The following is a 13486-nucleotide window of genomic DNA, read 5'->3' as shown; positions in this document are numbered from 1 at the left end:
AAAAAGACAAAGAGTCAGTAAAGCCACACCCACAGCGTAAACAACAGCTGCTTTTATACTCCATTTGAAATTCACCTTGTTCCACTGAGACCTTAGAAGATACCTGCCAGGGGGAAAGAGCCATCGTTGGCAGTTGTTAAAATGTTTAATCTTCAGCATTCAATACTCTCTTAGTATTTTTTTTCCAAAACTTTCTTTATCCTGTTGTATGGAGAGATTCCTTAGTTTTCTCAAGAAAATATTGCTTCTAGTGAGTACAGATGTTTTTATGTTGACCATGCAGTGGAACAGAGGTGCTTCTGGTTTATGTCTGCTGGCATTCAAAATGGTTTTCCTCTTCCCCCTTCTTTCTGATTCTATCAATGGGAGGTTGAACCCGATCTGCAGTCAGCCTTCCAGTGCTCAAAGGAAATTTCTTAACTCCGGAGAAGATGTGATCCTTGGGGGATTTTTTTCAGGCACGTTTCCTGATTTGCCCTTCTACGCCTTCACGAAAATGCCCTATTCCATCCGAATTGGAATGTAGGTATATTTATCCCCTTTGAATTATGGGCACTACATTTTCAAAGCAAGCTGACAGAATGAGTGGAATGAGTTGTTGCAGTACAAGGTGGGCAGGGAGAAATACGACAATAAGTAAACAAACAAATAAATGTGGAGAACACAAGTTCCCCTGGGGCATGTACTACTTGGTGGGTCTTGAATTTGGCAATAATATACATGTTATAAGACAACAAACAGATCAAAAGCCACTAGGAGATGACCCACAAGATTTAAAAATGGAATCAGCTTATTATCTGGTAGTAGAAAGTAAAGAAATCTACAAAAGAAAAAAGACTAAAAAGGGCTGGGAAAAAATATTCTTCTGACTTCTTGGTTAAAGTATATTGTTTTAGGTTCTTAACTGCACTTGTAATGCTCTATTCTTCTTTGCAGATTAAACAGTAGGTACATTTCCCATTCTACTCTTGGGACTGACTGTCCATGAGAAGGTTTTTAGGAGGGGAGGACATGAGCTGGAAGTGGCTTTTACAGAAATTAGGGGAACTGCTTATATAGTGTCTAGCTTATTGGCTTGTTATTTCCTCCTAAGATAATGACCTCCATCCATGTAATATTCCTATTGTAGCAAGATCCCCAAAAACTACCAGCATCTTCTTTCCATGTTTTTTGCCATCCATGACATCAACAGCAACATCAAGCTGCTACCCAACACCACGTTTGGGTCGCAGGTCTATGATAATTATTTCCATCCAGGGATTGCTACTGAGAACATGCAAGATCTTCTCTTTCAGCAACAAGGGAATCCCATCAACTACAACTGTGTCAGAAGGAGCAAAAGGAAGCTCCTGGCTATCCTTGGTGGCCTCACCTCCCCAAACTCCATCCAGATGGCCCACATTCTGAACACCTACAAGATTCCCCAGGTATGTGCATTTCACAGAAATCTTCTCTAGCTTTCAGAAATTAGGAAGCATTTTCTTCATCCTCAGTCAGAGTTTCGGAGTTTGTACGGTTAAAGTATATTACTCAGTAAAGCGGACTGTGAATAGAAGGGGAATTGTACAGGGTAAAAATGTTAATATAGTTAGGAGCAGAAAACATGGACAGGGCTAATACAACATACTCTTAAGAACTGAATAAAATGCTGGATGTCAGAGGAAAATGTAAAGCATTGAGTCTTACAGTACATCATGAATCTCTGCAAGTAGTTCTCCAATAACCTCAATTTGTATTTGGAGATACATGGGAAACTCTCCATTGCCAATTTTCAAAGAAAGTGAAATGTTCTCGTCATAGATTAAAATGGGTTTCACCTAAAAGTACTGGGAAAAAGTCTTATGACATCATTAATGTAAGGTTCAGTTGAAACATTTGTCGAAATAGCTATGCTGAACATGTGGAGCTCCACTTCTTACTTAACTTTGCCTCCCATCAGCTTCCGCCAAATCTCTTAGGATGAGAGAGGAAAGGGTCTGAAGTCCAACCATCTCTGAAAGGCCAGAAATTTCAATCCTGAGGCTTTCCATTTCAATAGTTTATGGGATTCTTTCTTATTGAATCATAGTCTTAGAGTAAAGTACAGTGCAGAATTCACATACTGTACAAACCGAATTAGAATGTTCTTCAGGACAAAAGGTGCATGTCTCAATGTTAATGCTTCTTTTTCTGTTTGCTGCATTATTTGTTTGCACCATAGCTCAGTTATGGCTCCTTTGATCCAGTCCTAAGTGATAAAACTCGCTTCCCTTCCTTCTTCCGCATGGTTCCCAGTGAAAACTTGCAATACGAGGGGATTGTTCATTTACTGAAACGTTTTGGATGGAACTGGATTGGCCTCTTAGTACCTGAGGATGAAAGCGGGGAAAGGTTTCTTCGGAATCTGAAGCCAAAGCTCTTTCAGAATGACATCTGCCTAGCTTTGATGCACACCATCCCTATAATGAAAACTTTCACAGGAAATCAACGTTCCTTTGTTCAAAGTTTAGGAAGGATAGGAAATACTATCTCAGAGCTGAAAATCAGTGTGTTCCTTGTTTATGGAGATTTCCAGTCTATGGAGGGTCTTCAGATCATTCTGTATACCTCCGAATTTGTCATCAACAATCCACTGGATCATAGAGTGTGGATCATAACCGCTCAGTGGGACTTCACAGCTGTATTTTCTTGGCTTAAATTTGCCTTGCAATCCTACAATGGTACATTATTTTTTTCACTCCACACAAACACAGTACCAGGATTTCAGGGGTTTCTTCAAAGCATAAATCCTTTCACTCATTCCTTTCCTTTTATCCATCGTTTCTGGTCTGCTGCATTTCTCTGTTCATTCCCCCAGCATGATCGGCATCTGGAAAAAGAAAAGTCCTGCACTGGGAAGGAAGAACTAGGGAGACTCCCCGGCTCTGTGTTTGAAATGAAAATGTCTGGAGAGAGCTACAATATCTACAATGGGGTTTATTCTGTGGCACATGCTTTGCACTCTCTGCATTCAGCAAGAGCAACACTGGTTTCTCTGAGGAATCACGACAGGCTGAATGCTGGGAGAGTTGAGGCATGGCAGGTAAGAGGTCCCTCAACAAGATGCATCTGTGCAAGGGCTGAAGATAGCAAGGCAGGAATCATCAGGTCCTAAGCTAAAAATGTGATCCTCCTGGCACAAGCTCAAATTCAGTCTGTCTTTAGCTGAAATTACACACTTTTACTATGGGGAACCTGTGCATCTACAGCTGACTTCACCATTTCACCCTGGAGAAAAAGGTGGGGGAGAAAAGAAAAGAAATTCTATCCAATTTCCATGTCTGGTATGGGTCATGTAGGATTTAACTTAACTGAAATTGTTTTTCTTTGTGTGATGTGAGACCATTTATTTTTTGTAGTGCTATAAGTTTAAAGAACATCTGGATCAAAGCCGAATGGCTCACACTTTCAACTTCTATGAGTGGAGACTGTGCTTTGGTTCTGAAAACCATCCAAATTCTGGAGATGATTAGGCTCATTCTGACACATGATTTCCTCACCCTGGAGCAGCTTGCTGTTATCCAGTGTGTTCAGATTTAAACCCCTTCCCAAAGAACAAGCCTTGATTTCCCATTCCAGAGCTCAGATGTGAAAAAACAGCCTTAGCAGCCATACCAAAAGGAGAGGCCTTTCCCTTACTTGTTAGTCAGTTCTTGCAACCAGAGACGATGGGCTGCCCAAAGTTCAGGATCATAAAGAGATCATGAGATCACAGACCCAGAGTCTCTTGCTCATCCACCGTGCTAATGAAGGGCAGTTCAAGTCTCACCTCAAAGGCCTGTTTGGAACGAGCCCTTGCTTGTGAGCATTTGAAGAAAAGGAAGGGAAAGAAAAGGAATTTGGACCCTGTGGAATAAATGGGAATTCAGCACTAGGAACGCTCTGAATGGTCAACAACGCTCAGTGTTCCTATCTTTGCCACAATTCACTTCTCCTCCTTCAACATTCCCTCTGACCTAATCTACATGCTGAGAATTTGGTGCCGGTCAAACAAAATGGGTCTCTCATTTTGGGGGAGGTTCCCACAGTTCTTTAAACCCACAAGTACTTTGCTGTAATGTTGCTGCTTTCGTGCCTAGGAAGAGGTCTATGGTGTAAATTAGTACCCAACTTTCCTTTTCCTCAATTCCAGCTTCACTACTTTCTGAGACACGTGCGTTTTAACAATACGGTGGGGGATGAAATCTTTTTTGATGAGAAGGGGGACTATGACCCTGGTTATGACATCTTCAACTTGGTCACCTTCCACAATCAGACCTTCCACAGAGTCCAGATTGGAAGGATGGACTCCAAAGCCCCCGATGGGAAAAAGCTCACCATCAATGAAGGTGCCATTGTGTGGAATCACAAGTTTTGGCAGGTGTGTCTTCAGGTGGTGTGCAGTTGTCCCTGGGAGATGTATTTGTTTGCATGCTGAAGAATCCACGTGTGTAATATTTTTATCAAAACCTTGAAGAAGGCACGTTTCCTCTGTATTTGGAGTTCTCCTCTCAGAAATACTTCCAAGCCTAATACTGATTACCATTGGAAGACATATTCTTTCCTGGTGGGTATCAATTCTCCATCAAGAGATTTGATGAAGAAGAAACACAAACAAACAAACCAGAAAAGGTAGTTGATTCAAAACTTTTTTGAGCGCAGCTGCCTATCTTTCTTTCAGGTAACTTTAACATAGAATAGGTTCAAAATAAGGAATAAAAGTAAAAAAGAAAAAAGAAAAAATCGTAATTGGAATCATCTATTACATAGTTAAGGAGCATGGCTGGAGAAGAAAGAAGAGATTTCATTTTAGCTGTAAGCAGAAATAGCATCAAGAGCTTCCCTTGACAATTTCCTGAGACTTTTCTTCCTTTCCGTTTCCCTAGAAAAAACACACATCGCAGAACTTTCTAGAAATAATCTTTTATTTTTAACATTTCTTTACATTTTCCATTGAGAATATCCCAAGAAGAAATGGATCCATAATTGTCTGTATAGGAAATCCTAATGGAAAAAAAAAAGTGTAATTAAAATATGGTTCCTATTGAGAAGCATTCTCTTTTGGGGACATTTTTGCGAACTTTACAGCTATGTCCAAGAATTGTTTTCTAAACTTCCTGAATTCTAAACAAGCAACCCCATTTCAAATATTCCATGGAAGAAACTTGGAAGCAATTGTTCTACTTTTCGAGCCAGTCAGAAATTGAAACCAACTTTTTCCTTTTTCTTCTATGCAACAAGGTAGAAAGAGTGGCTGTTTTCTGGTTCAATCCATGGTTTTCAACAAGGCTTGCATATTTTGTGGGCTTTTCCCCCCTTAGAAATGATCCCCTTTGCCTATTTTTCTATCACGTGGATCAGAAGCAGCAAAGAACATCAAGACAACCCTGCCATTCCCCGTCTACTTTTGTAGCCCTCAAGGGAAAAGAAAAGGAACACTTGAAAGTGCCTTTGGAAAGTTGGGGTATTTTGAGGGAAACACATGTTATCCCCGCTAATTCTTTAGGCAGCCCCTGTCCTTACAAGTTCCATTGCGAAGGCTACATGAATCCTCACTGTAACCCTTTCTTATGCTTCTTTCTAGGTCCCTCCCCGTGCCAGATGCGTTGAGAGCTGCCACCAGGGGTACAGCAGGATTGTGCAGCCGGGGAGGCATTCTTGTTGCTACAATTGCAGGGAATGCCCAGACGGAACGATCTCAGGGTGGATTGGCAAGTTACAAAAGAGTGAAAAGATAATTCTGGAGTTGAAAACAAAAGTTGGAATTCTGGGGCAGAAAACTACATATCCATTTTCTAGAGCAGAACATTCACCACTTTCAAGCTCCCCTCCTGTACATAAGCTCCACTTTCATTCCTGCAACTAAATCAATGTATAACATATCAAATTTTATTTATCGTTAGAGACCAAAATTCTGTCTACAACACTAAAGAAGAAAGATATAATACACTATAAGGTTAAAAGTGGAGTGAATTGCCTTTTGTCATGGAACAATATTTAAAAGTAGGTAAAAATGTTCCAAAGGTCGTTGTTACATGGTGAGAAATTCTGCTCCGGTCCTTCTGGAGGTTGAGTGTCAGGATGTGCTGCTTCATGGCTCTTTCACTCATGTCTGAATTTCCACAGTAGGCCATGCTAAGAGCTGTGCTCTATTTCCACGAGAAGTCAATCTGGTTGACGAGCTTTACGTGGGATCATGATCGGACCCCACCCCCACCCCCATATTAATTTGAGCTACTATTTCAACCTTTCAGGCCTCTTATGGGCTCCTGTTGACACCCGACCCAGCTACAGCATCAAGGCACACAAAGTGGTGCTCTTAAGAACTTGGACTGAATTAGCTCCAATGTTCATACATCCTTCTAGGCACAATTAGAGCAACGTTGTTTTCCACAAGGGTTTAAGCTTGGCGCTTTGGCCCTAAAAACTTGATTGAAGTGGGAAGAAATTTATTTCCATAGTTTTGGTGGCTGGCAATTCTGATGACTGTATTAGAAGTGTTTTGTGCAAAAGATGAAATATTTTTTCCTTGCTTTTTCAGGGTATTCGATGATTGAATACCATTCCTAATTATTCTTATTTTGTCCCCTACAAATCGATGCATAAACAGTGTTGAAAAACAAGCTGTCTCATGGAAAGTGTAGTCATATGACCTGCATGAAGAAAAAAGGGGGTTTGGTTTATTTGCTAACGTAGAGGAATATATTCATTTTCCACAGGGGTTGAATGGGGTATTCTCAACCACTGGCTAAGAAAAAGTGTAGCACTCTAAATGGATGAGTTTACTCATAAATTCAGAGCATCGTGGGCTGTGTTTGTGTGGTAGATGAGTTTAAAAAAAAATAAATTTGTGTATTCATTACACCATCTCCATATATGATTTGTGACATTCAGTTCTTTGTTCTTTAGTGGAATGTGAAAAGAAAAATTAATCTAGGCAATTTTATGGAAACACAGCTGAATATGTACCTGTTTACTATAACACAGCATCCTGTCCTGTTAAATAGACAAGAATGATTGTAAAGGGTGTCTGAATTGGAACTCTTTCTATGCATTTGGAAATTACAGGGCCTTATTCCTTTATTTCAGATGCAGACCAATGTGAGAGATGCCCAGAGGATCACTATTCCAATGCAGAAAAAGAGAAGTGCCTCCCCAAAAGGTTCAGCTTCTTGTCCTTCAGGGAACCCTTAGGAATCATCCTGACTTCCTTTGTTCTTTTCTTTTCAGCAACCCCCATTATGGTGGCAATCATCCTTATTCTGCACTGGGAAACCCCCGTTGTCAAAGCCAACAATAGAAGCATCACGTGTGCCCTGCTTTCCTCACTCTTCCTTTGCTTTCTTTGCTCCTTTCTGTTCATTGGTTGGCCTGGAGAAGTGACCTGCTTTCTCCGGCAAACACTGTTTGGCACTGTTTTTTCCATCTCCGTTTCCTGCATCTTGGCCAAAACCATAACGGTTCTTCTTGCCTTTCTAGCCACCAAGCCAGGAAACCGGATGAGGAAGTGGGTAGGGAAAAGACTGGCAGGATTCGTCATTGTCTTCTGTTCTTTCATTCAAATGGGCTTCTGTGCGGTGTGGCTGGCCACGTCTCCTCCCTTCCCAGAGTTGGACATGCATTCCCTGACAGATAAGATCATAGTGCAATGCAACGAAGGATCAGATATCATGTGGTACATTGTCCTGGGCTACCTGGGGCTTCTGGCCAGCATCAGCTTTGCTGTGGCTTTCTTTGCTAGGAAGCTGCCTGATAGTTTCAATGAAGCCAAGCTGATCACCTTCAGCATGCTTGTGTTTTGCAGCGTTTGGGTGTCCTTCATCCCCTCCTATCTGAGCACCAAAGGAAAATACATGGTGGCTGTGGAGATCTTCTCCATCTTGGCCTCTACTGCTGGCCTCCTGGGCTGCATCTTTCTCCCCAAGTGCTACATCATTGTCTACAAGCCACATTTGAACACAAAAGAACATCTGACGAGGAGGAAACTTCAAGCGTATAATACATGTTGCTGACTGAAGCTTCATAGAAAAAGCTCCTTTCGTTTGTTTCCCTTTTTAAAGTGGAAGGAAATTGTGTGGCTTGAATACTGTATAGTGCTTAATAGTAAGACTTCATAATTAACATCAAACCAAGTAAAATGCTTTCTTTTCTAGAACCTAAGGATTATTCTGTTGTGGTTCTACTGGAGTTCTATGGTTGTACTATTAAACTTCATCCTAATGTCCCCAGGCATGATCTTTGGCCATGACTACTTCACAAATAATTATGTGTAGTGGGAACATGGAAGATCATTGCATTTCGAGGATTTCTCCAGCCAAAGCTCTTTCAGAATAACATCTGCCTAGCTTTGATGAAAACCATCCCAATAATGAAAACTTTCACAGTATATCAACTTTCCTTTATTGAAAGGCTAGGAGAGATAGAAACCGCTATCTCAAAGCTCAAAATCAATGTGCTCCTCATTTATGGAGATTTCCACTCTATGATGGGTCTTCAGATGCTGCTGCAAATCTTTGAATTTCTCCATAATAATCCATTGGATCATAGAGTGTGGATCATAACTGCTAACTGGGAGGTCACTGCTGTATTTTCTTGGTTTAAATTCCCATTGTGGTCCTTCAATGGTAGTTTATTTTTCTCACTCCACACAAACATAGTGCCAGGATTTCAGGAGTTTCTTGAGTTGATAAATCCTTTCACTCATTCCTTTCCTTTTATCTATCACTTCTGGAGTGCTGCATTTCTCTGTTCATTCCCCCAGCATGATCAGCATCTAGGAAAAAAAAGAAAAAAACTGCACAGGGAAGGAAGAACTAGGGAGACTCCCCGGCTCTGTGTTTGAAATGAAAATGTCTGGAGAGAGCTACAATATCTACAATGGGGTTTATTCTGTGGCACATGCTTTGCACTCTCTGCATTCAGCAAGAGCAACACTGGTCTTCCAAAGGATTCAGAACAAACATAATCCCTGGGAAATTCAACCTTGGCAGGTACGTGCCTTGATTTCCCATTCCGGGGCTCTGACGTGATAAACCAAGCAAAAATGCACATCTGTCCCTTAATTCTCAATATGGCCTAGAATCAGACCTCCATTGGCTGCCCAAATCTCAGCATTTTAAATGGATGATGAGATCCGACATGCAGAACTTCTCAGCCATTCATAAGACACACTAGTGCTAATGGAGGAAATCAGAAGTAAATTCTCTGAATGACAGTTTTAGAAGGAACCCTAAATTGCTAGTTCTTTCCCCCCAGGAGAAAGAAAAGGTATTTGTATTGTGAGGAGTGAAGGGGAATATATCACCGGAAGCGTTATAGGTGTGCAGTTGATGGTCAAGTGTTCCTAACCTTGTCACAGTTCACTTCTCCTTCATTCCCACTGACCTAATCCAATTTCTGAGAATCTGCCAGTAAAATTAAATGGTTTCACCCTTTTTGATGTACTCATAATTTTTTAACCACTATATCTATTTTCCTCTAATTTTAATGCTCTCTTGCCTAGAAAGTAGTGAGATAATTTTATCCCATCTCTGGTTACGTGATCTAGTCTTTGATTTACCTTCCTGAATTTTACCCTCCCTCCAATCCAGCTTCACTACTTCCTGAGACATGTGCGTTTTAACAATAGTGTGGGAGATGAAATCTGTTTTGATGAAGAGGGGGACTCTGACTCAGGATACGACATCTTCAACCTGGTCACGTTCCAAAATCAGTCCTTCCAGAAAGTCCAGATTGGGAGGATGGACTCCAAAGCCCCTCATGGCAAAAAGTTCACCATCAGGGAAAGTGCCATTGTGTGGAATCACCAGTTTCGGCAGGTGTGTCTTCAGGCGGTGTGCGGTTGTAGCAGGAAGATGTATTAGTTTGTGTGCTTGAGCATCCCAGGTTTCCTATTAGGGTTTCTCTTCTCAAAAATAATTTGACTGCCAATTCTGATTAATATTAGAAGATGTGTTTTTCCTACGCAGCCAGATCACTCTTACATCCAGGACATGCTGCTTCATGGCCCTCTGACTCAGGTCTGAAAATCCACAAGAGGCCTGGTTTAAAGCTGTGCTTTCTTTCAATGAGGAGTCAGTCTTATTCGCAAGCATTAAGTGGGACTGAGATCTGACACCCCCCCCCCCCATGTTAGTTTTAGCTACTATTTCAATCTTCAAGTCCTCTTATGGGCTCCTGTTGACACACAACCCAGCTACATCATCAAGGGACACAAAGTGGTGCTCTTAAGAACTTAGACTGAATTAACTCGAATGTTCATACATGGATAACCACATTACCTGAATTAAGCAAAAGAGGTTTTGGTTTATTTGCTAACGTAGGGGAATATATTCTCTTTTTCAGAGGGCTTTAATAAGGAGTAGCAAAATGTCTGACTAAAATAAGATGTAGCATGATACATGGATGAATTTACTCACATACATTCAGAGTAAAGTGGGTTTAGTGAGACCAGCTTTTAAAAAAAAAACATTTTGTGCATTCATTACATTATCTCTTTCAATGGCTTGTGAAATTGTTCTTTTATGGAATGGAGAAAGGACAAATTAACCTAGACGAAGTTATAGAAAGACAGCTGACTATTTACCTATTTACACACAGGCTTGGCTGATAAATAGAAAAAGATGATTGTAAAGGCTGGGTGAATTGGAACCCTTCCTATGTATTTGTAAATTCTTCCTTGGTTTCAGATGCAGAGCAATGTCAAAGATGCCCAGAGGATCACTATTCCAATGGGGAAAACAATCAATGCCTCTCCAAAATGTTCATCTATTTGTCCTTCAGGGAGCCCTTAGGAATGATTCTCATTTTCTTTGCCCTTTTCTTTTCTGCGGCCACCATTATGGTGGCAATCATCCTCATTCTGCTCTGGGACACCCCCATTGTCAAAGCTAACAATAGGAGTATCACCTGTGCCCTGCTTTCCTCACTTTTCCTTTGCTTTCTGTGTCCCTTTCTGTTCACTGGTTGGCCTGGAGAAGTGACCTGCTTTCTCCGGTAAACACTGTTTGGCATCATTTTCTCCATCTCTGTTTCCTGCATCTTGTCCAAAGCCATCATGGTAGTTCTTCCTTTCCAAGCCAGGAAACCTGATGAGGAAGTGGGTAGGGAAAAGACTGGCAGGATTTGTCATCATCTTCTGTTCTTTCATTCAAATGGGCCTCTGTGCGGTGTGGCTGGCCACGTCTCCTCCCTTCCCAGAGTTGGACATGCATTCCCTGACAGATAAGATCATAGTGCAATGCAACGAAGGATCAGATATCATGTGGTACATTGTCCTGGGCTACCTGGGGCTTCTGGCCAGCCTCAGCTTTGCTGTGGCTTTCTTTGCTAGGAAGCTGCCTGATAGTTTCAATGAAGCCAAGCTGATCACCTTCAGCATGCTTGTGTTTTGCAGTGTTTGGGTTTCCTTCCTCCCTGCTTATCTGAGCACGAAGGGAAAATACATGGTGGCTGTGGAGATCTTCTCCATCTTGGCCTCTACCGCTGGCCTCTTGGGCTGCATCTTTCTCCCCAAGTGCTACATCATTGTCTTGAGGCCACATTTAAAGAAAAAGGAACATCTGACGAGGAAGGTATCTTAGCAGTCCAATCCAAGTATCTGTTCTTGAACATTTTCCTGGGGAGCATTTGTTTCTCTTATTAATCTTGAAGTAGTTCACATATAATCCTTAATACTGTGACTTTTCCCCCACTTGCAAAGACAAATGATGTCTTTGCATTTGTGCAATATACTGATGATTTTGAAAGGGAAATTGGGGGTGAGGGGAGGAGAAAGAACACAGTAGAGGTGTCGCCCTGAATTCATTCATGGGATTCAGGGCATTTTAGAATCCATTAGCTGTTTTGTGTGGTGGTCACATCATACAGAGTACCTACAGTATATAAATAAAAAATACGCCATAATATATCTCTATGCATATCTGTATGTGTTGCCCCCTGAAACTTCTTCTTTTACCTCGTAGCTTACTATAAGTGGTTTACGTAAAGGCACAAAAAGCAATAGAAATCCTTATCAAAAACATATCCTTATAATAAAATAAACTTACCCTTATAATAAAAATCCTTATAAAAAACTGAGATGATATAATGTTGGAGGAATAGGAAACAAGTCCAGAGCGAGGTAAATTTCTGGGTTGATTCCTTTGATGATCTATGGTTTGTTTTCTGGGCTGTTCACGATATTCTCAGGAGTCTTCTCCAACACCAACGTTTAAAAGCATCAATACTCTTCCTATCCTGCTTCATTAAAGTGCACTCCCATAGAAGGAGTTTTCCAGGGAATACCGTGGCTTGCACAGTTCTGATCTTTGTAGGTAGACACACATCACGGCTTTTAATACCTTTCCCAAGGCCTTCACGGCTGCTCTACCGGGCGCTAGTCTGTAGCAGATGTCTTGACTGCTTTTTCCTTTACTGTCGATGCTTGATCCTAAAAGGCAGACACTGTCCACCACTGAAGTATCTTCATTCTCAATTTTAAGACACATCCCCCCCTTCAGAGTCAGTTGTACATAACATTCATTTTTTTCCCAGAAAGAAAGCGTGAGTCAATGATGATCTTCTGGATAATTTGGCATAACATGATTGTAGCATCCATCCCAGGCTTTAGTGCCAAGGCATGGGTGCCCTCTTAAGAAAATCAATTGTTTAAAAATTTCTGAGATGCTTTGAGAATGCACCATCTGGTAAGATTTCAGGGCCTCCGACTTCGATAAACTCATGGAGTTTGCACTCTTAAAAACCATCTGCTGGTTCTGTGGACAGTGCACTGCCAACCCTGGAATAAGGAAGGAAGGGACTCTGCTTTTCCCCACTATCCAGCTCCCTTCTCCATTCTGGTGTTTTGGGGATATCAATACAATTTGGCTATATACAGAAGCATTTGGTGTTGTGTTTCTTTGTGTCCTTTCTTCACTTATCCTCTATGAGCAAGCCGTCTGATCAGATTGGGGCCACATTTAATGTGGTTGGGCAAGACAGTGAAAGAAAGAAAAAGTTGGAAAATTAGAGGCTGTGGAGAATTAAAACACGTGGAGAAAAATCCCCCATACATCCCTATGGGAGAGGAAGCTGGGCAGGGACTCCCAATTCTCCTGACTGCTGCATTCTAAGCTGCCCTCCCAAACTGCCATCTACCCAGTCATGGGACTCAGAACGGACACGTGCCGTTTGCCCTCTGCTTCCCAGTTCAGACATGGACATCATACAGAGATGTAGAACTAGCCTTTGTTTGACCTCCTTAGACTGGAAAGAGGTGCCTTTCCATGTGCACCTCCTTTTTCCGTCTCTCCTTTTTGCTTCCCTTTTCCAACCTCTCCCTGTCCCCTTCTAGCTTCCTCAGCTCTTCCGCTGAAAGTTAATCTTTAGCTAGAGAGACTGCCTCAATCCCTGCTCTTGCATCCAAACTCTAGCACCCAAAATCTAACAGGACTAGGCAGCATCTGTAGGAATTGTCCTGAAGCCATTTCATCCATAATTTCCTCCACGC

The 13486-nt window shown here is 41.6% G+C and overlaps 1 protein-coding gene across 1 annotated transcript; it reads left to right on the top strand.

Annotated features, from left to right (window-relative positions):
• The first annotated feature begins 496 nt into the window (after positions 1–496).
• On the top strand, positions 497–13351 carry LOC134496836 (vomeronasal type-2 receptor 26-like). Its single transcript, XM_063302549.1, has 6 exons — positions 497–522; positions 1130–1427; positions 4151–4346; positions 7087–7990; positions 9626–9815; positions 13331–13351. The coding sequence occupies exons 1-6, from the start codon at positions 497–499 to the stop codon at positions 13349–13351; spliced, it is 1635 nt and encodes a 544-aa protein (XP_063158619.1).
• Positions 13352–13486: the final 135 nt, after the last annotated feature.

Source organism: Candoia aspera, chromosome 4 (assembly GCF_035149785.1).
Source record: "Candoia aspera isolate rCanAsp1 chromosome 4, rCanAsp1.hap2, whole genome shotgun sequence".
Classification (NCBI taxonomy): domain Eukaryota; kingdom Metazoa; phylum Chordata; class Lepidosauria; order Squamata; family Boidae; genus Candoia; species Candoia aspera.
This window is presented reverse-complemented; position numbering and strand designations above follow the sequence as displayed.

What these genes read in the sequence shown, in the direction of transcription:
- LOC134496836 (XM_063302549.1), top strand. Translation starts at nt 497, where the DNA reads ATGCCCTATTCCATCCGAATTGGAAT. An exon ending in TATTCCATCCGAATTGGAAT is followed by an intron (nt 523 to 1,129) that starts GTAGGTATATTT and finishes TTCCTATTGTAG; the next exon opens with CAAGATCCCCAAAAACTACC. An exon ending in GGAATCACCAGTTTCGGCAG is followed by an intron (nt 9,816 to 13,330) that starts GTGTGTCTTCAG and finishes GTCCCCTTCTAG; the next exon opens with CTTCCTCAGCTCTTCCGCTG.